Source organism: Barbus barbus (assembly GCF_936440315.1).
Source record: "Barbus barbus genome assembly, chromosome: 12".
NCBI lineage: Eukaryota > Metazoa > Chordata > Actinopteri > Cypriniformes > Cyprinidae > Barbus > Barbus barbus.
This window is the reverse complement of record NC_136740.1, coordinates 2410494-2437222: the sequence shown is the minus strand read 5'-3', so window position 1 is coordinate 2437222 and position 26729 is coordinate 2410494. Positions and strand designations below refer to the sequence as shown.

The 26729-nt window shown below is 38.7% G+C and overlaps 2 protein-coding genes across 5 annotated transcripts in view; both read right to left on the bottom strand.

The window, feature by feature from the left end:
• bckdhb (branched chain keto acid dehydrogenase E1 subunit beta) overlaps positions 1-8287 on the bottom strand; it is a 72793-nt gene extending 64506 nt beyond the window's left edge. For all 3 annotated transcript variants that reach the window (XM_079431029.1, XM_079431030.1, XM_079431031.1), the window contains exons 1-3: positions 8052-8287; positions 6821-6898; positions 6667-6735 (exon numbers count right to left, since the gene is read on the bottom strand). In XM_079431029.1, coding sequence (XP_079287155.1) covers positions 6667-6735; positions 6821-6898; positions 8052-8235 — 331 coding nt within the window. In that variant the 5' untranslated portion in view covers positions 8236-8287. The remainder of the gene's footprint in view (positions 1-6666; positions 6736-6820; positions 6899-8051) is intronic.
• A 913-nt stretch (positions 8288-9200) lies between these two features.
• Positions 9201-26438, bottom strand: LOC306878432 (dual specificity protein kinase Ttk-like). 2 transcript variants are annotated; one of them, XM_079430785.1, is made up of 25 exons: positions 26327-26438; positions 25735-25831; positions 24177-24399; positions 23798-23904; positions 23551-23694; positions 23116-23206; positions 22401-22482; positions 22208-22317; positions 21742-21838; positions 21505-21610; positions 21138-21357; positions 20343-20449; positions 19788-19931; positions 18901-19040; positions 18682-18812; positions 17821-17950; positions 14590-14682; positions 14339-14496; positions 14108-14259; positions 12739-12863; positions 12581-12652; positions 12283-12459; positions 12094-12190; positions 10749-10834; positions 9201-10042 (listed from the first exon to the last, which is right to left on the bottom strand). In XM_079430785.1, exons 2-25 carry the CDS (start codon positions 25820-25822, stop codon positions 9959-9961), a joined length of 2964 nt encoding a protein of 987 aa, XP_079286911.1. In that variant the 5' UTR covers positions 25823-25831; positions 26327-26438; the 3' UTR covers positions 9201-9958. The 2 variants fall into 2 exon arrangements, with proteins under 2 accessions (XP_079286911.1, XP_079286912.1); XM_079430786.1 differs by having other exon boundaries at positions 10749-10831.
• Positions 26439-26729: the final 291 nt, after the last annotated feature.

Sequence of the window (26729 nt, the reverse complement as noted above, 5' to 3'; positions counted from 1 at the left end):
GTTATTTTCCTATAAGAAAACACTTTGCTTAATTATTCACAACAGTACATGTTGATTTCCTACGGGAGACGCTTCAAACTAGATTGCATACATTAAGCATGAGGTGCCTTGACCGCAAACCTCCACTGAAAACACTTCTACAAGCAAGTCAAAATGATTCTGTGATATTCGACGCAGTCCATCAAGCTTTTCACTCAGAAATCATTCACTGTCCTTGAAATGAAAAAGTGTCTTTGTTGAATAAGGCATGCATGCAAAGTGCTGCGGATGGGCATTTCAGAGATAATACAGTGTTTACTGGCCGCAGTCCCTAATCCACTTCACAGAAAGCAATTTAAAGCAGACAGAAGGAGCAGCGTGTTCAGACGGTCAGTGGTGGCACTGCATTATGGCCGCGTGTGCGTCAGTCTTTCACGCGCCGCTTCCAAGCGTTGACCTGCGCGCGTTTATCAGCACCGTGCGGGAAAGAGGGCAGAGACTCTCTCAAATGAGTGCCATGAAAACCCCGTTCCCGTCTAACGAGACGGCATGGAAAATAATGATCCCTCTCAAAGGTCAACACCTCTGACGTCAATAACAAACAAAAGGCACCCACGCGGCGGGAGACATATTGGAGTCGTGGATCTGTGTTTATTTCAAAACATCACAGAGTGCCTCTATATATAGCGCCTCTGTCCAAAATGAGTGGCAAACAGCAGATGTGTTTTTTTTTATCATTACCATAATGTCTGTTTTCCTCTCCGCAGCAGCATAATTTAACTATTTATGGCTTGCAAAAACTGCAGAGGGTGTTCTGTTCAATCTGAATCTACTTCATTTACTCTTGCATAATTGATGAAGTGCAACAAAATAAATGATAAAGAGCTTAAATGCACAAACATTATGATGGTTTACTGAAAGCGCATTTTAAAGAAGAAAATTTTATAAATGTCTTAACTGGTACTGTAGATCAATTTTTTCATCCTTGCTGAATAAAGTTTTAATCTCTATAAAAAAAAATCATAATAAATCTGTAATAAAACTAAGTCCTGCAGCAAGACTCTGAACACATAGTGGGTCCACAAGTGAATGGTTAAAGCAGAAGAAATGTAATGAAACTGAATTGAAAGTCAAGTTGTAGAAACAGCTGAAGAAAGCACTACTGAGCTGAATCTTGTCTAAGGAAGACTGGGTCAAACAAAGCCAATGTTCTGGACCGATCTACAGTTATTTGTGCTCAATAATTCAACTTAGTCACAAAATATGAGTCACATGCTTTTTCCAGCAGACCTTCAACCTTGGATGATTCTGCTTCACAAACAGGCATAAAAAAGACAGGTTTAGTGTTGTTTGTTTAATTTAGTTTCTTTATTTAAATACAGGACTTAAATGAAGAGTTGACCTCAACGTATGTTAAGTTTATGCTGATTTATGCAGCTTTAAAATTTAGTTGCAAATGTAAACACATTGAACACCTCTTAATATGACCAATTAACATAAAAGCAAATAATTACCATCTATACAGACACTAAATGGCCAAATGTGCAGAATACAACAGACACAGCGTATCCCACAATGCAGTGCACTCAACCACATCTTCCAGTTCAAGTTTGATGAACACAGTGATTAACATACCTGCAAACTCACAAGAGGTCAAAAAGGTGACAGTTCGTAATCGAAACCTTGTAGGGGGGTCTGGGGGCATCCTACCCCATAAGGAAATTTATATGAATTTAACATGAAGCATTCTGGTGCACTCTAACAACAAAAAGGAAAAAGACAACATATGCTTCAAGTAAAAAAAACAGTGCAACTCTCGTGGATTCATTCAGTATCGAAACACTGCTGTGTTGCTTGGAGACACAAAACCCTTCTGCTGTGGCTTTGACTGAAACTTCGTCAGCGAAGAAGAGTCAATACTGTAATACGAATTGCGAACTTTGTGTCTGCTTAACTCACAATGAAGAACTTCCACGCCGACGACATGTTTACTTGAGGATGTGAGCGTAAGTGTGCCGTCAAAACGGACCAGCTGTGAGATGAGGTGTGTTCGATTTGAAGCAGCACCACGCAGACCGATCGGCGTTTAGCATCAAAGTACCACAAGAGCGATTCAAAAGCATGCAGAGCCATCTGCTCTCTGTAGCTCTCGCGGTGCTTTGATGTCATACAGCGATCGGTCTGCGCATTCAAGTCGAACCGAAAAAGGGACTGTGGTCGAACATACTCCTGTCCACGAGCTTGCAATTTCTCTCTCTCTCTTTTGTAAATTTCCTACTGTAAATATATCAAAACTTACATTTTTGTGATTCAAATGCGTATGCTCGCTACTGTTAATCCTCTCCTCGTCATGTTGATTCATGTATAGCGTATCAGTAGCAGGTTGTAATTTACATTTAGCTGATGCAAACCGATGTTTACTTTACTCTGTTTATTTCAGAAAGACCACATTTAACACTTTGTGACCATAAGTTGTACAACATCCAATCCAATTGTGGCAATGTTGTGCCATCTGCTGTGAAAAGTTAAATATTTCAGATAAAGAGATGAACAGTGCCCTGTCTCCTGTCACACTTCTTATACGAGTCCCGTGATGGATTAGCATCAATATCCCTACCAATCTATTAGTCCCGTTCATTTGGTCCTTCCAAGCCAGATGCTATATTCACTGCGGCGATATGGAGCAACAGCTTCATTCCTCTGATACGACACACGCTGTTCGCACACAGATGAGAGCATGCCAGCTTTCCACACGTCTGCATGCTTATGATGTAGCCGTGCCGAAGTCTCTCATACCAGACCCTATACATCTCGGAGTCCTGCATTCCATTGCCCAGGATGGTCCTAACAGTGTGCTGCTGACAACATCTCAAGAGCGAGCATATCTTACTTCTCCTAGTTTGACGTGTCGTGTTTACGTGAAAGTAGTTCCAGTGCTGCTATGGAGAGGCAAGAGGTCTGTTTTGACCTACGCTATCCTGTACGATGGGGCTCAGCGGAGTATCATCCTTCCTGCAGCAGTGCAGCAGCTGGGAATTCAGGGAAGGGAGGAGATTATGGCCCTTCGCACCATCCGACATGACATCACAGAGTTGAAGGGGGAGTCAATTGACCTGCTGCTTTCCCCGCAGTCGAGGCCAGAGAAGCACTCCTCTCCTCACGTTAACCGAGCAAACCTACCCCGTAAAGAGGCTTCAGCGATGTTATCACCATCTCAGAGGGATCCCCATTCCATCTTTCGATAGGTTTTTTTAATTTTTAATTGGGTCCGATTATCCGACTTTGATTACCCCCAAGGAGCCCATCAGATTGGGACCAGCGGGCGGACCAGTCGCTGTACGCACGCAGCTCGGTTGGGTCCTCTGGGGACCAGATGGATTGATCCCACATCAGGTATCTTCCCCACAGTGTTTGTTCACTTCTCTTACACCACTACGAGACCCCATCTATCAACATGTCGAGCGACTCTGGCAGCTCGATGTCCTTCCATATCGCAGCGAGAAAGGGATAACTGTCTAAACAGGATCAGATGGCTGCAGACATGTTGGAGACCAGGACACGACGAGTAGAAATTGACGGAGTCTGGCGTTACGCTGCTCCACTCCTTCGTGCTCCAGATGCTCCACCGCTGAAGCGGACTATGGAATCCGTTCTGTCTAGCCTCAGGAATACTGAGAAGCGCCTGAGTAGAGACCCCGAGAGGGATAAGGTGTACGAAGCTCAAATACAGAAGCTCATTGATTCAGGGTATGTTGTCAGGGTATCACTAGAAAGCCAGCACGTAAACGAGGAGTCATGGTTCATACCACACAACCTTGTACAGCATAACGGCAAATACAGGCTGGTTTTCAATTGTTCCTTTGCATACCAAGGTGTCTCTCTTAACCAGCAGATGATTCCAGGTCCTACCCTCGGTGCCTCACTGCTAGGAGTCCTCCTCCGGTTCCGGCAAATACAGGCTATCAATTGTTCCTTTGCATATCAAGGTGTCTCTCTTAACCAGCAGATGCTTCCAGGTCCTACCCTCGGTGCCTCACTGCAAGGAGTCCTCCTCCGGTTCCGGCAAATACAGGCTAGTTTTCAATTGTTCCTTTGCATATCAAGGTGTCTCTCTTAACCAGCAGTTGCTTCCAGGTCCTACCCTCGGTGCCTCACTGCAAGGAGTCCTCCTCCGGTTCCGGCAAATACAGGCTAGTTTTCAATTGTTCCTTTGCATATCAAGGTGTCTCTCTTAACCAGCAGTTGCTTCCAGGTCCTACCCTCGGTGCCTCAATGCTAGGAGTCCTCCTCCGGTTTCGGCAGTACACCGTTGCCATTAGTGGGGATGTACGTGGTATGTTCCACAAAGTGAGACTCCTACCCAAGGACAGACCCCTTCTGAGGTTCATTTGGAGGAACATGCGCAGCAAGGACCCACCGGACATCTACGAATGGCAAGTCTTGCCTTTCGGCACGACCTGCAGCCCCTGCTGCGCTACCTTTGCGCTGCAGATGCACATTCGATGCCAGCAGGTCGGGAATGAGGATGTGTTGCAGTCCATAGAGCAAAGCTTCCACGTGGACAATTGCCTACAGAGCCTTCCCACTGTTGAGGAAGCCAAGCAACTAATCGACAAGATGAGACCTCTCTTAGCCTCTGGGGGCTTCGAGATCAGGCAGTGGGCCACGAATGTCCCCTCTGTTGTCCAGCACCTACCGACTAAAGCTCGTTCAGAGTATATCGAACTGTGGTTACAGCAAAACTATTCAGACCCGCTGGAGCCGGCTCTTGGCTTAATGTGGCAATGCCTAGAAGACAGCCTAGGCTACAGGCATCATGCACTAGCAGAGCATCACCCGACCATGAGGTATATCTATAAGGTCTTAGCAACGCAATATGACCCCTTAGGATTCTCCATTCCCTTCACCAAGGTTCTTGTCCAAAGGCTCTGAACCAGACCGAGGGATTGGTACGACCCAAACCTTCCTGCAGACCTGCTGGAGAAGTGGAATGCGTGAGAGAAGGAGTTACCTGATCTCTGTAAGCTCCGGCTTCATAAGTGCTATCTTCCTGCCGACTTTGATGTGGAGGAATCAAGATTCAGCCTACATGTGTTCGGTGATGCTTCGGAGGTTGCTTATGGATCAGTGGCTTATCTCCATACCGAGAAGCATGGTAAGACGCTAAGGAGAAGCGATGGGGTGTCATCTTCAAGTGCCTGACGACCAGATGCATTCACCTCGACCTGCTCAACAGCATCGACACCGATGCATTCTTACTGGCATTAAGGCGCTTCATAGCACGTAGAGGAACCCCGTCCGAGATCCTCTCAGATCAGGGGACTAACTTTCGGGGAACTGAGACTGAACTGAGAGAAGCTTTCAAGGAGATGGAGCCCAGACTGCAGGAGCAGCTGGCTAGCTACCAGATCACCTTTAAGATGAATCCTCCCATCGCACCCCACTTCGGAGGTGCATGGGAAAGGGACATCCGATCAGTAAAGTCTGCACTGCGAGTAGTCATTGGGAGCCAGTCTGTGCCTGAGGACATCCTGCAGACTGTACTGACTGAAGTAGAGGGTATCCTGCAAGCCCTTAGGATATGTTTCATCCGACGTGGCAGATTTAGATCCGGTTACCCCCGATACGCTTCTCATGGGACGGCGAGACGCCTCACTTCCCCAGGTGATATACACCCCTGAGCCCTTGTACAAGCGTCGTTGGCGTCATTCCCAGACTATCGTCGATCACTTCTTTTCTTACTTCACACAACATTACCTCCCGGATCTCCAGAAGTGGCAGCGGGTAACTCAAGATCTAGCTGAAAACACGGTGGTCATGATAATCGACCAGCAGCTTCCCAGAGCCCCATGGCCAGTTGGTCGGGTTGTCGAACTGATCCCCAGCGCTGACGGACACATCAGGTCAGCTCAAGTACAGGTCAATGATCGCCTATACCTACGACCTGTGGCCAAACTAGTCAGACTTCCGGCACTTCCGGATGGAGGTGACACTGACCCCAACGACTAGGGAATTTACTTTTAGACATATTAGCTATGCTAATCACTTCACTTCACTTCACTTTCACTTTCACTCACTTTTCACTCACTTCACTTCACTAATCCGGGGGCGGCTTTGCAATTGCTGCAATGTTGTGCCATCTGCTGTGAACAGTTAAATATTTCAGATAAAGGGTTGAACAGTGCCCTGTCTCCTGTCGCACTTCTTACACGAGTCCCGTGGTGGATTAGCATCAATACCCTACCGATCTATTAGTCCAGTTCAATTAATGTTTATTTTACTTCAGCTAATGAATATGTTGTTTTTGGTTTGATTTGTAGTTTTATTTACTAAATAACCCTATTTCAGGCACATTTTTTACATCTCTTTTTGGACTCACTTCATAATTCTGACAAAAATGACAAAAAAAAAAAAAAAAAAAAAACCTTTATTACAGAAAACTGATTTCAAATTTCAAAACTCAATTTCAAAACATTTGACATTTATATTTCCCAGCTGATAACTGACACCAGTCACACTTATTTTCTTGCTATTTACCTTGTACTGCTTATTTGTGAAGTATGCAGTACACAGTGAATAGTAAGGAGGTATTTCATTCTAGAACAGTGCTGCCATCTAGTGTGAGCGCACACAACACACAGATGAGCACATTTCACCTCATGTGACTCTTTGAGCATGAAAACTCACCGTATTGATCTCTGAGGCCGACTGTGCATCGAAACACCCCACCAAACGCCACATCCTCACCGAAAATCACTACAGGAGACAGACGTGTTAGCATCACACCAGCTGAAGCACTCAAGGCAGTCAGATGAACAGAGAGGTTAAGCTGCACTCGTACCTGCCGTGGGGTCACTGGCGAGCGTGTTGTCCAAGGCACTGGTCACAGACTGGAATAAATTCATCTTCTGTGTGGGGCCTGCAGAGACACTCAAGTCAATCGCACAGTAGTGTCTCACGATTCATAACAGCTATATACACTTATATTTTGCTGCTGGTAAATGTCAGAGGAGTTTTGTTGTTTGGTTTTTTTTAGATGCATTGGTATTACAGATATTGTCAGTTCACACCCATACCATAATAAAAAATATTAACATTGTAAGTGAACCTCAATGAAACTTAAAAGACAGGTTATGACCAGATTAAATAAATAATATTTTAACAAAAAGGTCTAACAATTACCAACCACTGAAATGTTGATAATGTTTTTTTTTTTTCTGTAGAGTCAATATCTGATTTTAAATAGCATTATATATATATATATATATATATATATATATATATATATATATATATATAAGCGTGCGTACGCATTATTTGATTAAATGAAAAATTGTAGCATGTTTAACTGTAGCACTTTCCTTTCAAGTAAACAGCAATAAAAAGGGGAAAAAAGTACTATATTGATGTGCAGTGATTATGCATGTATATGCACAGTTATGGATACTGCACTCATAAAAAAAATATGGCACGCAAATGATTTTTTTTTATGAATATGAGTATTTCAGTATTGTTTTAATGTTGTATTGTAACAGGGAATTATTAAAATGTCTTAAAAAATCAGTTCATAAAGTAAAATTTTAGCTGACGGAGGCAAATAAATGACATTTGAGATATCTTTTGATAGTTTCCTTTATATAATTTTTTTTTTTAACTATAAAGACTAACTTTTAAGGCAACTAAATATACTTTTCATAAAGCAGGTTATTTTTATTTAAGTTATTATATCATGAGCTTTAATTATACAGGCCATCCATTATACAGATATATAAACCTTATTTTTATTTATTTATTTTTCCCATGCAGCCTCTATGAAATGATGATTCCTAACAGGAGTTCATACAACAACAGTGTGCTGCTGTCAAGCACTGCATTATTCATATGCTCATAATCACAGAATTCAGTCTCAGAGCAAGTCTTCAAGCAACTATAAACAACACTGACAGATGCCATGTCATGTCAAAACACCACAGCAAAGCCAGGCTTACGCATTATGAGTAGTATTTAAGAATGAGAGCTTTATAGAGGAATCATATGAATATCTCCAGAGTAAAGTGTAAACAAGGGCATACCGTACTGAGTAGGCACGGGGTCAGGGTGATAGGTGAAGTGCGCTGCATGTCTCCTCTGGGCTTTCGGCTTGGCTGTGCAGTCAGGGGACAGTTTAAGCAGAGATAACCCCAAACTGCTGTGCACGCCACCGGTTAACGAAGACTTAACGACTGAAGTTCTCAAGAAGAGCCGCGTCGCCGCCATTGCGCTGGAAACCAAGCACGGGAACGGCGCTCACGTGGTCTAGCGCTGCTCTGATTGGCTGGACGCGTGGGAGGAGTTTTGAATGACACCGTACGTCAAGTACGTCACATACGGGCCGTGTTTCTGCATTTTGGGACATGAGGAAAAGTTAAGAAAACTTTTAGCACAGAAATGCTGTCTAGTTAGGCCTCTCACTAGGTTTTGAGACACGAAATTACTTGACAAATAAATCTAGAATATTTGGCTTTATCTAAAAATTAGGTTTACTCGTGTTATGAAGTACTTTTTACCCCCTTAAAGAAATAGTTCACCTACACATTTTCATTCTGTCATCATTTAGCCACCCTGCACTTGTTCCAAACCTGTTTCTTTCTTCTGTTGAACACAAAATAAGAGATTTTGAAGACAGAGCCTCATACAGGTTTGGAACTAGTGCAGGGTGGCTAAATGATGACAGAATTACATGTTTGGGTAACTAATGCATATGTACTAATATATTCAGGATTCTACACATTTTCCATTTCAAACTTCCATACTTTTCCAGACTCACATTTCCAAACCTCTCGGTAGATTTTCAGACCATATTTAACATAAATGGTTCATAGAGCATTATGTTCAGCTTTATATTTGGTATACAGTACAGTCATCTGTAAATATTTTAATTTTTTCATTGACTTTCTGGAAGTGACAACATACAGAGTCCCTAATATAAAAAACAATAAAAAGATAGCATGGATGCACATGAATTAACAGAGATCTACCTGCTCAAAATCTTGCTTTTCTTACGGTAGTACCTCTAATATCAAAGCCTAATTTTGCAACGGTCCTTGAGTTATGTAATACAGTGCTCCGTGCTAACAATATAGTGTGAAGAAACCCAAAATGCTCCTAACCTGCCTTTAGCAGAATTAATTCATTCAGTCATATCAGGCGATCACTAAACAGCTGATGAAACCTCACTTCTTGTAAGATACATTTATTTTCATTAAATTCTGAATAGAAAAAGTCTGGAAACACACATTTTTCCATACTCTTTCTTTTATTCCATACTTTTCCAGACCTGGAAAATACTTAAAATTCCATACTTTTCCAAACCCCGTAGGAACCCTGTATATGATAAAACACTATACAAACAAACATTTGTTTTCTTTAATCACATCACAAACTACAATGTTTCAAACAGCACATTTAGTTTCAGTCAATATGGTTTTGGTGCCCTTTCCATCCATCCATTATTTTATTTGGTAGTATCTTAAACCAAAGTCAATTCCTTGATGACATCACACAGGAAGGGGGAATATTTCAGGAGGAGCCTTCAAGAATATCTTATAAATGCAAACCGTAGAAAGTATTTTAATCCATTGATGACCACAGAAAAGCAATCATGCATTCGTTTTGTGAAAAAATGTATATTGCAAAATTAGAGTTACTTCCAAGAAAACAGCATTATATGTTAGAAAAGACCACCACGTTTGGAATATCCCTGACAAGGTATGTTTATTTGTCTTGTACACTTTCTTACATTGCATCATGTGGTCAAATAAAATCAGAAACAGGAAGAAATGGAAAACAAACATACATTTATTCAAAGCTTTTAGAAGGAAGAGTTAAGCACGACGGCAGCTGTTTGACTGACAGCTTGTTTAATGTGAGAGATGTGTGTCTCCTGAGCGTTTGGGAACAGTGGTTTTCAGTCCTGCAGGCTTCATCATCTCCATCCCCGTCATTTCCACAGCGTCTGACTGGATGTTTTCACACATTCAGAAACATCTAACTTCCTCCCGCTGTTGCACATCTTGGCCAGGTTCTGCAGCGGTGGTAGAGAAAGATGTTAAAAATACATTTTTGCTTCAACCTTAAAAAGCCTACTGCATCATATTTGATACGTAAAATGATAAACAATCAAAACTTTGCTGTTAAACCCGTTGCACACAATCTACTGCATGCCTTCTATCATCTGCCTTTTTCTTTACAAATGTCCACCTTCAGCTTGTGGTTCACGTGTCTGTTTGCGGTCAAATCTTTACTGATTTTTATTAAGTAAATACAAGAGTAATATTGTTAGTAATATTTCCAGATGAACACTTACTGGACTGAAGCAGCTTGGCTTTACTTGATTATCCAGATGTCTTTTTTTTTTTTAAATCAGCGAGTCTCAAATCTGATCATCAGGCTTTTGAGGAACATTTATTTGTTCATCTCTCAATCATCATTGTATTGCAGTGCATTATATGTTTTGATCAAACTAATTACTTAAACATCATCTTACAAAGACATATTAATGGAAATATAGAATGACAACTGATTTTTATATCATTTTATACAAGACGTCTGCTATACTTCTTTAGTGAGTCTATTAATTTAAAAATTACTTCTTTAACTTCACATTTTTATTTATTAATAATTAGCGTTTCATCAACTCAAACCCCCCAGTTTGCTAAACTCACAAAACTCCCTCTCTCTCTATAGTATATGTCATTTGTATCGGTTGAGTATTGATGAGCATCACTTACACTAGCAGCTCTGGCGATGCTGTTGGGAGACTGAAGAGCCGCCAGTTCATTGAGGATCCTCTTCAAATCACCGGCACACGGTTCTGCTGGAAACCACCACATTAAAACACAGAACTTGCTTTAGAGGGGTTGTTTTCTAGTCCTTTAGTGAAATTAGTCAAAGGTTAAGTGTATAACACTGTTTGAATATAAAAAGACGTTTTAAGGTACACCAAGCAATATTTAACAATCAAAAGTTTTACATAAAGAAATAATAGCATTCTTAGGAAATATGTTAGAAATTATTAACATGTTGTGCAAAAAATTGAAATCTTGCAAGCAACAAAATCACAAATATTTAAAAGAAATGGAGATCTGTTGGAAGTTGTATTTTAAACGTTCATAACTACTAATACAAGACCGTATTCTCCCTAGATAATTACATTAGGACACTATATAGATGTATTATGTTAAAGTCTTCAATTTTCCTTCATAAAACCTGCTGAAACCCTGTAATATGATGATTAATATTTTTTTAAAAACTCGAAAATGAAAGTAACTTTACTGTACCTTCTGATCAGACTGCAAAAACTGATGTTGTTCCTCAGTGTTTTCCTGTGCAAACGTCTCAAGATCCTTAAATCAAGATGCTTTAACTCCAGATATAGGATAAAGAATCCTGTTTCTGCGTAACTGATTAAAATGAATTGCGTTTATGAATAAAACAAGAACAGATATTCAGCGCAAGATCTGTCATTCAAAGGGAAAACTCACTTTCACTTCCCCACTGACTAAATTTGTTCTTGTTTTAAGCATAAATCACTTAATTGTTTAATTTCTCATAAAACCTGACATCATTTTGCATCTCAACTAAATGTATCTTGATTTGAGGATGTTTAACTATTTGTAAAAATCAAAAAATACTGAGGAAGATACTATTATAGTTGATGCTATTATTGAGGTGTTATGGTTTTATTAATATTTTAACTTTTTTTTTTTTTAAATGTATTCATTTTTAATTAAATGTGTTTATTAATTCTAGTTGCGTTAGTTATTTTAGTGCATCAGGTTAAACTAAATTAAAATGAGAAATGTTGCCTTTGCAAAGTAGATATCATTTTAAAAAGTTCACATTTTTTATATTTTATTTTATTATTAATAGATTGGTGTTTATTTTATTTTAAATGAGAGATTTTTTGGTTTTAGTTAACTATAATAACCTATAATACTGAGGAAGGTGTTCATTGTTTGCAATGCATTTAATGCCATGACTTATATATTTAGGATTTTCTGCTCTGACTTAAACTGTGCCTCAAACTGTTTAAAGGCAAAACAAAACCTTTAGATTTGTGACAGTTGTTTGTACCTGGCTCAGGAGCAGGTTGCGGTTGCAGCTGCAGGTACGGATGATCGAGGAGCTCTGCTATGGAAATCCTCTCTCTAGGATTGCGAACTAAACACCTCTGAAACGGACAACAGACCGACGGTGAACACTAAACATGAAACTGTAGGGGTTATTATGCGACTGCTCAGCACAGCCAAACATCCTGCTCACCTTCAGCACGTCAAGCAGGTCCTTCTCTGGAATATCGGGGAAGTCGATCTCGTGGGACGGGTCTATGATGGCATGGATTTTGCTGATCTGATTGGTGATGTTCTGGAACGGAGTCTTTCCGTAAGTCATGCAGTACAGGATACATCCCAGAGACCACACGTCGCCTTTAGCACTGATCTGAAGACAGCAGAGAATGATGGGATCTCACTGTGCAATCTGTTATGCACGCTTCCTGACAGGAGCATATTAACGGGAGATCAGATAACGTTTGAGGCACTAAATTAGGAAGTCTTCTCACCTTTGACCCTGGCTTCCCATTGGAGGATGTGTCTTTAATGGCCTCTGGTGGCATATAGTTTAGAGTCCCCACCTGACAGACGTTATAAGAACGAGTAAATCAACACAGAACAGTCTAGAAATGTAATTGCTACAATACTAGATGAGTCCTGTCCTGACCTGCGAGTCCTTCATGATGCTGGTCACGTCAGGCTGAATACGGTTAGCGATTCCAAAGTCTATCAGTTTCAGTGAAGCATCCACAATCACAAAATTAGCTGGCTTTAAATCACTGTGGACGATACCTTCAAATGAAAAATACACAGAAATCCATCAATTAAACAGAGACATACATAAATAGACTGGTCAATAATAGTAATACGTTTTTAAAAAGCGTAGTATTTTTGTGTTTTTCCAGTACAAATATCTAAACGTTCATATTTCTTACATGAGACCCTAAAAAAAATTAAATTCTAAATGAAGTGAGGTATGAAAAGAAAATGTACAAAATATTTTAGAAAATCATTTAAATGACATCCCTACCATTTTTGTCTTCTGATTTCTGGTATAAACATCTAAACATTTTTCTTGTTCAAAATTATAAATGTTTCAAAAGTGAGTTCATGCTTAAAACAATCTGTCAGTGGGATAAGAATAAAATAGCAGACAGATAAAGGCATAGTTCTCCCAAAAATAAAAATTCTGTCATGTGTCTGTCATAGTTTTATTTTTATACCATCATTTACTCAAAAGTTGTTTTAAATCTGAATGAGTTTCTTGCTTCTGCTGAACATAATGTTTTGATATTTTAAACAAAACGTTGAATTCTTATATTTGAAATGATTTAAAAAAAATGAACAGATTCTTTAAATGTGAAATTAAAGCCGCCAGCAGGTGGCAGCAGGTCACTGTTATTAAGTCATTGCGACTGAACCGAATCATTTAAACAGTATTCATTCAGGAACGAATCACTGTCATGATGCTCAGAGAGACGCAAAACAGTGCTGTGGCTTTATTTGGAATTATTTTTGTTGTCGAAAGAGAGCAAAAATAGGCAATATGGTTTCTAAAACGCAAGTCTGTAAATTAACTTCTTGTTTATTGAACTGTTTAAAAAAATATATATATTTCACATTCATGCAAATTTTTGGAGAGAAAAAAACATCACTCTTCATGTGATATTAACTATATGAAATTATATAAATATATACATTTTCTGCCCCCGTATCTTGAATTTTGTGATCATTCTAAATGCATTTTATTAGACTGAATCATGCAGTGAAAAGCACACTGAATGCGCACACGCAGACTTCACGTAATGTATGCATGCACTTTATACATGTGTTTTAAATGATTTTTGCAAAATACTTGATAATGTCAAATCACACATTGTTAAAACAACCATTATGATATTATCGCAGATGATATATAAATCGCACACCCCTTGTATCTCATGCGGTTTTTAAATGCAAGATCGCATTCTGTGTGAACGACCTGGATACTGTTCAAATGTATGATGAGTAGTGAGCGTGCTGGTTCAGAGAGTCACCGTGTTTGTGGATGGTGTGCACAGCCTCCAGCATGTTCCTCCAGTAGCACTTCCTGTCCAGAGGGTTGACGGACTTGCGGTTGCGCAGCCAGGTGTTGAGATCCAGGTGACCGCACTCCATCAGCATGTAGATGTAGCTGCTGGTGATCTCACTGCGAGCGAACAGGAAGTCATGTGATCAGGAGCACACCAGAACAGCTAGTACACCGTTTCCAAGCACAACACACTTACTAGTCATAGAGTTTAATGATCTGATCGCTGTACTGTTGAAGATGATTCAAGTGCTCGATCTCATTCTTGTAGCTTTCCACGGCCTGAGCATCAGCCTCCTCTAGATTCACATATTTCAAAGCATACACGTGCTTCTTATGGTCAAACACCTGATAGACCTGAATACAAACAGAATTATTTCTGTTACACACACACACACACTGGATCAAAGGAAAGGCAAAATGATACAGGGAATACGTCTCATTTCATACCTTACTGGAGCCACCTCGGCCGATCATCTTGAAAATGAAGAACTGTTTGCCCTTGATTGTGATGGATTCGTTTGAGAAAGCTGAGGCAGGGGTCTAGAGAGAGAAAGAGAGAGAGAGAAAGATTGTTAATTTAATTAACATTTCACAGAAAGGGAGGCAGAAATGAAGCCCTTTATCCACCTGACTCCATACTGCTATGTAGCAGCCACTTTTCATGATCCAATCAATTATTGATGGATCAAGTCAGATTGGATTTTTAATCATTCCCAGTATAAGATTTTCTCTGTTAATTCTTGATATCACGAATGGATTTTTTTAAACTAATATTTTTAATATCATTAATTGCATTTCCACTACTAAAAATGTGGATTATCAAAACTAACAGAAATTTTTTTATAAAAATCACTTTCAGAAATATGAATTCTTATCAATAACTGAATTTGAAACAGTAAAAAGTGTAATTCTTGATATCTGTAACTGCATTTCTGCTAGTTAAATATCACAATGTTTTGTCACTCCAATGCAATAACAGATATCAATCATTTCTTGCTAGTTAATATTTCAGATTCACTATTCTTGACATGAACAACTGAATTATTATGAGAAAGAATTCTAATTTTTCAATAATTCAGTTGTCAATAGTGACATAAATTTCTGATTCTCAATATTATTAACTCATCGTTATCTTTAGGTCACGTCTCAAAACACTTCAAGCTGGCGGTTATTAAGCCTCTTATTAAGAAACCACAACTAAATTCTAATGAACTGGCAAATTACAGACCCTATTTCAAATCTTGTTTATGTCTAAAATTTTAGAAAAAGTTGTGTCTGCTCAATTGTGTTCCTTCTTGCAAAAACATTCTCTCTATGAAGTATTTCAGTCAGGTTTCAGGCCTCACGATAGTACAGAAACTGCATTTGTTAAAATTACAAATGACTTGCTTCTTGCTTCAGACCAAGGCTGCATCTCATTGCTAGTTTTACTTGATCTTAGTGCTGCGTTCGACACTATAGACCATGATATACTCATAGATCGATTACAAAACTATACTGGTATTCAAGGGCAGGCTTTAAGATGGTTTAGATCCTACCTGTCCGATCGCTACCACTTTGTTCATTTAAATGGGAGAGTCATCACAATTATCACCAGTAAAGTATGGAGTACCACAAGGATCTGTCCTAGGTCCTCTGCTATTTTCAATATACATGTTGCCCCTTGGTAATATTATTAGAAAATATGGGATTAGTTGTCATTGTTATGCTGATGATACTCAACTATATATCTCAACAAAACCAGATGAAACTTCTCAACTATCTAAGCTAATAGATCGTGTAAAAAATGTAAAAGATTGAATGACCAATAATTTCCTCCTATTAAATTCAGATAAGACAGAGATATTACTTATTGGACCAAAAAACAGTACACAGAATCTCGTGGATTATAATTTGTAACTAGACGGATGTACTGTCACATCCTCTAAAGTCAAAAATCTGGGTGTTATATTAGACAGCAACTAATCCTTTGAAAATCATATTTCCCATGTTACAAAAACAGCATTCTTCCATCTTAGAAACATTGCCAAGCTTCGAAGCATGCTACCTGTTTCTGATGCAGAAAAGCTAGTTCATGCATTCATGACCTCTAGACTGGACTATTGTAATGCACTGCTAGCTGGTGGTCCTGCATCTTCAATAAACAAGCTACAGATAGTCCAAAATGCAGCGGCTAGAGTTCTTACCAGGTCAAGAAATTATGATCATATTACCCCAATTTTACAGTCTCTGCACTGGCTACCTATTCAGTTCCGTATCAGTTACAAAATATTATTACTTGCCTAGAAGGCCCTAAATGGTTTATCTCCTGCGTACCTAACTTGTCTTCTACCACGCTACAATCCAACCCGCTCCCTAAGGTCGCAATACTCTGGACTTTTGGTAGTACCTAGGATAGCAAAGTCCACTAAAGGAGGTAGAGCTTTTTCACATTTGGCTCCCAAACTCTGGAATAGCCTTCCTGATAACGTTCGGGGTTCAGACACACTCTCTCTGTTTAAATCTAGATTAAAGACACATCTCTTTAGCCAAGCATTCACATAATGCATTTTATAATCTTGTACTGTAGTATATCTGATCAAATGTACATTATTATTATTCTTTAGCTTGGGTTGAACAAATCATTTTTGCTTAGATGGAACAGAAGCTACGCTAATTATGTCTCATGTCATTTTCAACAAGTGAAAACTGAATTGTTGCTAGTAAAAATTAATATCCAGACAAACAGGAATGCAAATTTTAAATCAGCTTACAAAGGTATGACATCATTGCAGAATTACAGATATAAAGTATAACGGTTTTTAATAGAGCTGAATGCAGATGTGATTTTTGGTCTAAAGAACTGTAATCAAGAATTACCGTTGTTACTAGCAAAAATTTTATTTTTCTGCTATCAAAAATTATAATTTTAAGTAATAAAAACTGAATTCCAGATATCTATCTTTCATATTCTGCAAAATTTGTAAACCGCTTGCCATGGGTCTGGTCCAAACTTGCATTTTATTCTAATTGAACTATCAGTTTCATTCAAAAATAAAATCAAGAAGGTCCAGGTTTAGGACAGGTGCATCAGGATCCCGTGTTTGTCACATAAATATACAATTATGCAAGCATACGTGTTCCTACATTGAATGACATGTCAAAGCGCATTCAGAAAAAAGAAATACTAGCAATATACGAATCATAATTATCTAATAACTATGTAATTAATCATGGCATACTACATTGACTTTAAGAAAGTTATTATTACTATTTTTTTTTAGATTTTAATTTCTTTTTTCTGTTCTCTTCTAATTTCAGTTAAAGTTGTATTTTTTCTTTGTTTTTGTCATTTTAATTGGATTTCTTTTAGGAAGTTTATTTAGTTTTAGGTTTTTTTTTAGTACATCAACTTCAATTGAACAAAAATGAGAAATTCTGCCTTGGCAATAAGCTAAATTTGTGTAAGTGTTTAATATTTAATATTTAAATTCATGTTTACTTTTAATGGAAAATGTTTTTTATGGTTGTAGTTAACAATAATAACCCTGCTTTGATTTAAAAAAATAAAAATAAAATAAATTTAATGAAACATAAATGCTCCCTAAACTGCTCTGCATTGTTCTATCCAAATAAAAGAATTGTGTTTCTCGATCATGCATTTCTCTGTCCGTCTCATGTTGTATGTGATCACTTCACCTGTGATGGCTGTGGGACGTAGGACACCCGGCTCTGAGGGGTGCAGGGCAGCTGAGCGTGACCCATCTTCTGAGCCGTCGTTGGAACAGACACAACCACTGGCCGCTGCTTCACCACAGGAGTGACAAAACTATAGAAGAACAGACGGAAAGCATTGTTGAGCTTAAAGGTGGGGTATGTCATTTTTCAAAAACGCTTTAGAAAACTGAGTCTGGGCCGAGTACCAAAACAAACTTGTAGCCAATCAGCAGTAAGGGTCGTGTCTACTCATGATGTGGAGGAGAGAGCGTTCAGTGAACAGCCGAGCAACAGAAAGATAGAGATGGCATTTGTCAAAAAGAAACAAGAGGCAAACGTCTGCGGAACGATAAGGCGAGTAGGAGGACTCGTGTAAATATCAGATCAGCTTTCCAGCGCTGGAGAGAACTCAAGGAGCGGAAGGCCTGCGATCGTACTCCGAGGTTACTTTGGTTCTTCTCAATAGATGAGCAAGAGCTTGCACCGCAACAGATAAAGTCTGCCTACACTGGACGCGATAAAGCGACCATTGAAAGTCATTTGAAATTTGTGTCAGCACGTCATAAATAGAACACAGCAGCAGTTTTCTGTTGGTGATTTGTCGTGCCGCACAGCATCCAGTGTAATTGGTTTTGCTTTGTTTCACAGAAATAATCGTTGCCTGGATTGAGTAGGTTACCTATGTGTGGGGCGGAGCTATCAAAATAGGGGTGAGACCATTTAGGGGTGGGGGCGCATTCGTTTTGGGGATTTCAAATATCAATATTGGCTACCAGAAATCGCTTACCCCACCTTTAAGGCATGGAGACCACGTCTGATCCATGAGTTCTGCTGTGTTTTTACCTGTTTGCATTCGGGTCCTTGTAGTTAGGAGTCTGACAGCTGAGAGAGGGGTGTAATACGGGAGGCGCAGGTGTTCTCATAGCATGAAGTGAGGATGAAGTGGAAACAGGGACTGCGGGACCTTTACGATCCTGAATGGAGCCACAAAACAGATTGATCATGAACCAATCCCAGAGTCCACTAATCGTTCTGAGCTCAAATATTAAGCTGCAACCAGACCTCCGGAGACGCATGTTTGTTGATGAGAGTAGGGATCTTCCATTCTGATGACGTTTCCTTGGCAAGAAGCTTTTGCTGCTCCTCAGGAGCCTTCGCTGGATTTTCTTCTTCCTTTCTGGTACTTAATGCCTCCTCATTTTCTACAAAATCAAACATTAGCATTTTTCACATTAACCCTAGAACACACTAAAAAGGAAATCAATGTTGGTTTTTATTGTAAAAATGCTAAATGTCTCATTAGGTGTAGGGCTAGGGTTGCATTACTATGTAACAATCATCCTTAAATTTATATTTAAAAAAAAAAGGAATCATTCCCATTGGATTCAAGACATAAATGTGAAGACCAAAATGTGTTTCAACTTCAAAGAAAGAAAGAAAAAAAAGACACTGAAAAGATGTCAGTCTGCATGTGCACACAAACTAAATAGGCTATATAATTTTTTAAATAATCATAATAATGAACTCTTAAATGTAGCCGCTAACACTGATTATTACCAGGGTCCAAGCTCCAATGGCCCATGTAGACAATATGGTAATACAATGGCCATATTATAACAATACAGTATGATTTCAATTAATTATTGAAGTATTATTCTATGCATTGCATTATCTTAAAAAACACAAATTATGTAGTCTCTAACCCTATCTCAACAGCAATACATTCAGTCCGGCAACAACTAGTCTTGTGTGAACAACACTGAAGACCATCTCAAACAAACAGACAACTGGACTGCTGCAGACTGTGGATGAGTGACAGGCAGATGTCTAGCAAGAGCGATTACTGTGTGAAAACACTTGCAAATACACAGCAGCAAATAAAGACAGCACTAAAGTGCACCTCAGAGGGGGGAAAAATGTCTCCTTTAACAGAAGAGTATGAGACTAACCTGCAGCGTTCTCTTCATGCTCCGCAGGAAGCAGATGAGTTTTACCAGAGTTCAGATTTCTGATGGCGGTCTGCAGCAGTTCAACCGGCCGTGTGTTAGAGCTCAGCGCTTTCTGAAGAATCAAATTACTCTTCCTAGAATTACCTGAGAGATTTTCAAAACATGTAATTAAACAGGCTTTAAGCATACTGCAATACCATGCACCTTCACTGTTAAAGAGCCAAAGAAATGACACCCAAGCATGTCGAAAGATCTTACTTCCCACCTCTGAGGTCATGATTATGAGCATAAACATTTCAGATTCATATGTTTTGTGTATGGAAAGAACAGACAGCATTTGATTGAATAAGATTTTAGATAAACGCATCAATGCAATTATAGAAGTCATCGATATATTTGGTCCATCTTTTACGATGCTAAATTTAACAAGTTCCTGCAGAAAGCAATTATTCAAAGAGAAAACTTGCAAATACCTGACCTCAAAGCCACAGAAGTAATTTTTTGATTGCTTGGGTTAAATTAAATTAAATTAAACCTAGAAATGTCATGTTTTACCTTGTGAGAGCTCAAACTGAGCATGTGCGATGTGCACAAAAGCAAAAGCTTTACTGTGCGATCTGGCAATACTGAAATGATCTTGAGCGTCTTCTGGATCTTCAATCCTGTAGAGGTGGCAAAGAATACATTACTCAAGATTATCAGATGCTAACATTAGGGCTGTCAAAAAAAAATTGAATATCGCATATTCATCGAATTTCAAATAAAAATCCGCATACGAATTTTAGATGTGCGTCATGCAGCCTTATATGCAGCACACAAGATGCGTAAAAAGAGAACATCAATGCGGAGATGATGTTGTTTACCTCAAAACTAGAACCAAGCCGTTCACACCGAATGCATATTTATCGCATTTTCTATAGGGATGTTAAAAAAACATATCTCGAGACTTATGGCGGTTTTTCTGCATCATGTTTTCAAATGAAAAAAGTAGCCTACTCTTTGTGATTGGTAGTATTAAACTATACATACTTACACGATGCTGTTTGTTTCTAATTGTTTAAGCAACGTAATTAATTATATATGGTTTATAAACATTATGCACTTTTTTCAAAGATAGTCATGTTATTTTATTGCACTGAAGAAACTTGCATTGGTAATATTTTGCTCGATGCGCCCTCTTGTGGCCTCAGGAGAGAAGCCAAAAGTTTTTTTTCCACCCTAACAGAAATTATGCCTTTTAAATTCGAATATAGATCATATTTTAGTACAAAATTCGAATTTAGTTTTTCAGCCAATCTGACAGCCCTAGCTAACATGAGACTTGGTGCAATCAATCCACCACTGACTCACCCTTTCAGCTCTGCATATCGCACCAGCATTCGAGCATAGCTTTCAGTTTTGCAATGCTTTGCCAAAGGCAACCTGACAAACACTTTAGAGTAGTATTCCAGGAGTTTGGAGAGAAACGCAGAGTCTGACCGAGGGTCTCCTCTCTTTTCCAGGTTTTTCAGGAAGATCTGACAACTTTCAGGAGAGTTTGTGCTGATGAGCTGGTTTATGTCAGTGGTTTCTATGAAAGAACGAAATATCAGAAAAGAGTGCACTGCAACAAATAGTTGCATCCTAAGATAGATTTGAGTAAAAAAACAAAACAAACAGACTAAAATGAAAGTATTCTGGGTCAACAATGGGTCAAGATATAATATGTAAGAATTACCTTCCATTCGAGCAGTTTCTTTTCTTTCTGCTCTTTGTAAGAGTGCTGTGATGGTGCCGCCCTCTTCAATGTCTTCCCTCAGATGATCTGGACTAATCAGAGGAAGCTGAACAGAACAGAACCACACCATTCAGTATTAAGATACTTAACATTTACGTTCTGAATGTTGTTGCTATGATTCATAACTCTCAGCACTGGTGAGTTTAAGTCTATTTTAAGGCCGGAAGACACTTATACCTTCAGGTTTAATAAACTGTAGGAGTCCCCATCTGGAGTGCCTTTCTTTGAGGAACACATGGGGAACGTGGAGCGAACATTTGAACCACTTGTTTGCCTGAAAATCAAACATTAAAGCTTGATAAAGAAATTTAAAGCAGTGTGACTATAAATGAGACAGTTTAACACTTTAACATTAGTATTATTATTAATGAAAAGAATGATTTAATTTTGTATTACTGTTGCAATAATAATATTGTAGTGTAAAATACATGTTAAAAGTATTTGTAAACCTAACAATTTTTTCTATTGCATTTACACAATTCACATGGGTCATGCTTCTTGCAGGAAAATATGGAAATCAATAAAAATACGGAACAATGACATCCCTGGAGTACTTGACAAACTGACTGAATTACAGTACTCAAATGACAAATGATTTATTTTGGGTCATATCGCCGCCCCTGCACAGATGCACATCGCTCACCTGGAGAAACCAAAGCCGTGTGCCGCTGGAGCTTCTGGTTTCTGAACACTGTCAGAGTCACTGCTCTCGTTTTCAGGGATAGAGAGAGGCACCATGGGGACTCTTTCTGCCTACAGGAAGGAACACAAGCAAACACATGAGTTTCCACTTTCAAGTGTGCTTTGCTGATGGGCTGAGTCCTCTCTCATCTTACCATGGCTGTTCTTCTGTGATGTGACCCTGCTCTCCACACAGGCACGTTCATGTTCTCTGGTGGACTGAACTTCTGATCACTCCTGGAACGCAGATGTTTGTTAACATCAACACTTTCATGGTGAAAAAAAAATCTGTCATGGGACATATATATATTCCCCGGTCACAACAGGCTGTAAATTGGAAATATTGTGCATTAGGGCTATATAAAAAAGTCGGTAAGATTTTTTTGATCACTCTTCTACTCACCGAGCCATGGTTTGTTTACTTGTTCAAAAATACAATACAATTAGTAATATTGTGAAATACAATTTAAAAACTTCTATGTGAGCATAAAGCAAATTAATTGCTGATTTGCTGCTAAAGAATCATTCCTGATTATAATCAATGCTGAAAACAGTCGAGCCGCTTCATATTTTGTAGAAACTGATACATTATATTACAAAAGAACAACACTTATTTGAAATAGAAAACTTTTGTAACATTATAAACGTTACTTTATCAATTTAATGCATCCCTTCTAAAGAAAAAAATTGTACTGACCTAATCTTTGGAACAATATTTTTTTAACAATATGTGAGATCATCATGTGATACGTTTTTTTAAACTACATGTGGTTATGCTTAGCCTTTTAATGATATTCAATACATTGCTTGATTTGATATGCCTTGAAAACTTGTGATGAATTTCCCACGAAAGGACCGAGCTTATCATACCCGTGGTGAAAAGTGCTGCTGCTTGGCAGGTCACACGATCCATCGGATCTTCTGGAGCTGCTTCTCACAGACTCGTGTGCATCCTCAGACACTGCAGATATTTCACAAGACGAGTGTAATTCATAAAAAGCAAAAGTACACATTACAGGATTTAAATAAAACAACGAAAATATTTACAGCAAATCTTCACTTTTTTTTTTTTTTACAAATTATGATTTATGCACCCTCACGTTGTTCCAAGTTCCAACCTCTATTACTGACTTTCTACTATAATAGTATGGAAGCCTTCTTCCACCACAGAAGTTAATCAAAATAAAAAAAAAGTGATTTTCTCACAATTTTAATCATAGGTGCAAGTTTTTAATTCGAAACATATCGGAAACAGGCTTGCATACAACACCACAGTAAAATGCAGTCAACGTGATGTAAACTAACCTGTGAAGTTCTCCTTATCTTCATGTGAGAGGAGCTGGCGTTTGCCTGCGTTTAGATTCCTCACGGCAGCCTCCAGAACACGCCTGGGCTTAGCATTCATTTCAAAAGCCTTCTGAAGAATCAAAGTGCATTTCTTAATGTTGCCTGGAGAGAATGAAAGCAATTAATGACTTGCGTTCTTCTCAATCAGCAAACATTTCTGACAGAGGCAAAAGCTCACTACATGCCTAATATTAAGTCTCCTTACCTTGCAAAAGCTCAAACTGAGCGTAAGCAATGTGAACAAAGGCAAAATCCTTACAGTGGGATCTCGCTATGTCAAAACTAGCCTGCGCATCATTTACATCTTGGATGCTGTTGATGAACAGAGACTAAATTAAATAATGCATTAAAATATTTGGCAGTTGAAAGCTGTTACTGATTTAAGAAAAAAAAAAAAGTTCACCTATGTCTATTTTCTCACCCTCACAACATTTCAAAGCATATTAAGTATTTCATAATGGATAAAAAGTAGTATATTAACTTATCTGGGTGAACTATTCTGTACAGATCATAATGTACAGAATTTCCATAATAATGAAAGGATGTTATAAATCATTTCAAAACACAGTGAAACAGAGACTTACGCTTTTAACTCTGCAAATCTGACCAGCATCTTGGCGTAGCTCTCGACCTGACTGTACTTGCCCAGCGGCATGCTGGAAAAGACTCGCGTGTAGCAGTCGATGAGTTTAGTGAGCAGGCTGGGATCCGTTTGAGGATTGCCTTTCCTCTCCAGATTGGTCAGAAACGTCCGGCAGGTGTCGGGTGAGTTTGAGCTGATGGCCTGGTTGATGTAATCCGTGTCATCTGTACAGAAGAAAAGCTGAAGATGTTCTGCTCTGCTCGACTACAACCCACGATTCTTGTCTTGGCCAATGAATGTCCTTGACTTTTGCATTCTTTCATGATTACTGGATCAAGATTGTTAATAAACATTTGCCTGTCTAACAGCGCCTGATTACTCAACTAACTTATCTTTTGCGCTAATACTGTCAAAACACACAAGGTTTACATACAGACTGAGTTGGTTATCTCTAAAATGAAAGTAAATAGTTAAGTGAGAAACGGATGCGTGCCTGTACTGTATATTAGATGCGTGCAGCTCTTAAAGGGACAGGACACTAAACATGCTGTCGACTGTCATTAAAGGGATAGTTCACCCTAAAATTTAATTTCTGTCATTATTTACTCACTCACGTTGTCCCAAACCTCTATTAATTTCTTGTGCTGAACCCAAAATAAGATATTTTGAAGAATGAGGGTAACCAAACAGTTGCTGGTCCACATTGACTTTGATAGTAGGAAAGAAAAATCCCATGGAAGTCACTGAGGACCAGCAGCTGATTGGTTTTCCACCTTCTTCAAAATAGCATTTATGTTCAGCAGAAGAAAGAAACTCATTCAGGTTTAAAACAACTTTTGAGTAAATGATGGTATAAAAATAACACATCATGACAGAATTGACAGACAGATGACAGAATATTTATTTTTGGGGGAACTATTCATTTAACGTTAACAAAACAACAAACGCAAAGAGAAAAATCACTCACTATTCTTGACTGAAAAACTTTAATACAGTTGCTTTAGGAGTCAGTCTCTCTAGTGTTTTATTTTTAGATTTGTTCATTCAATTTCATTGAATGCTCTGCTAAATAAAAAAAATAAAGCACTGTTGCATTTGTATATTATGTGTATTTGTAATGTGTATCTTTGTCATTTTTTTATCTTTCTTATTAAAAAATAAGAACAAAGATTATTTTTATCTTCGCTCCACTTTGGCCTAAATATCTGCCATGTCTTTTTTTTGTTACCTTGAAAGGCTTTGTCTTTCTAGTTTGGCTGTAATGCTCAGACAACTTGTAAAACCAAAATAGTAAAACCAACATGACAAAGAATCGTGATAAAATCGTGAATCGTGATATTTCTAAAAAAAATCGTGCTATGATATTTTTTCTATATCGCCCACCCCTAACTGGAAGATGAATATTTCAGAGCCTAGCATAACAACAAACATTTCTATTGGAACTACAGGAATGTTGTGACATTTGAAGATTGTATTCATCTCTGTAACATTCCCAGGCCTGGATATTCCCTGATTTACCCATGTTTTAAAGTGTTGGATATGAGTTAGCATATTATTACCATCGTTGTATAGCTTCTTCATCTTGGCCAGTCGTTGACACAGCATGGCGATCTGCATCTGTCTCTCTGTGCTCTCTTCTTCATCCATCTCTGCACACTAAACCACACAAAACACACCAGTACAGCACATTACTGGACTGCGATGGCATCTGAGGAAAGGTCTGCATGCATGTCTCTCATCCCAAACACGTCTCACCAAACCCTTAACTCTTAATAGATCTTAAAGCATTCTAAAGAACTAACGTTAGGCCCAGGCTTTAGCAAGACAACATTCAAAGCTTGTTTTGATGATATTACATGTTCGTCATCCGTGTCTGGGGCCCTTTCAGCATCTGAGCCAGATCTTTATCCGCCTAACTAGATCTGAACTCTCATCAAATGTATAATTTGACAGAATTTGCAGTGATTATTAGCCCGTGGCCTGATGCATACTAACTTAGCATCCGGCTAAACTCACTTTACAACAGAAAACCCCTCGTTGACAATCGTGTATTATTGATTTAATTATTGCAGATATACACCTTGACGCACTACATCGCACTGTTTGCATTTTTGGACGATGTTATAGAGTATTTTAAAGCAGTATACTTACAGTGAGACGGAGAAAGGAGGCGAATCTGACGGTGGGATCGATCGAATGTTTTGTTGAACAACCGTTTCAAAATCCGCGACATCCACCAAAACGCGCGTTCCTATTGGTCCATTTGTATTCCACGTGACCACTTCGCACTTGAGGGGCGGGGCCTCCCTGCTGCTTCAGTCCTCCTCCTCCTGGAGAGATTTGGAGAAGCGTGGATAATATTGTGTCATAAAGTAACAGAATTCATCCTGTAATATATAAACTATAATGTGTTTAGACTATTAGTTCAATATTTCCAGTGTAGATGTAAAGATATGTAGAATAGATAGGAAATAAACAATGATATAATGATTGTATTTCAATATAAATGAGATGTGAGCAATATAAAGCATGTTTTATACAATTATTATTATTA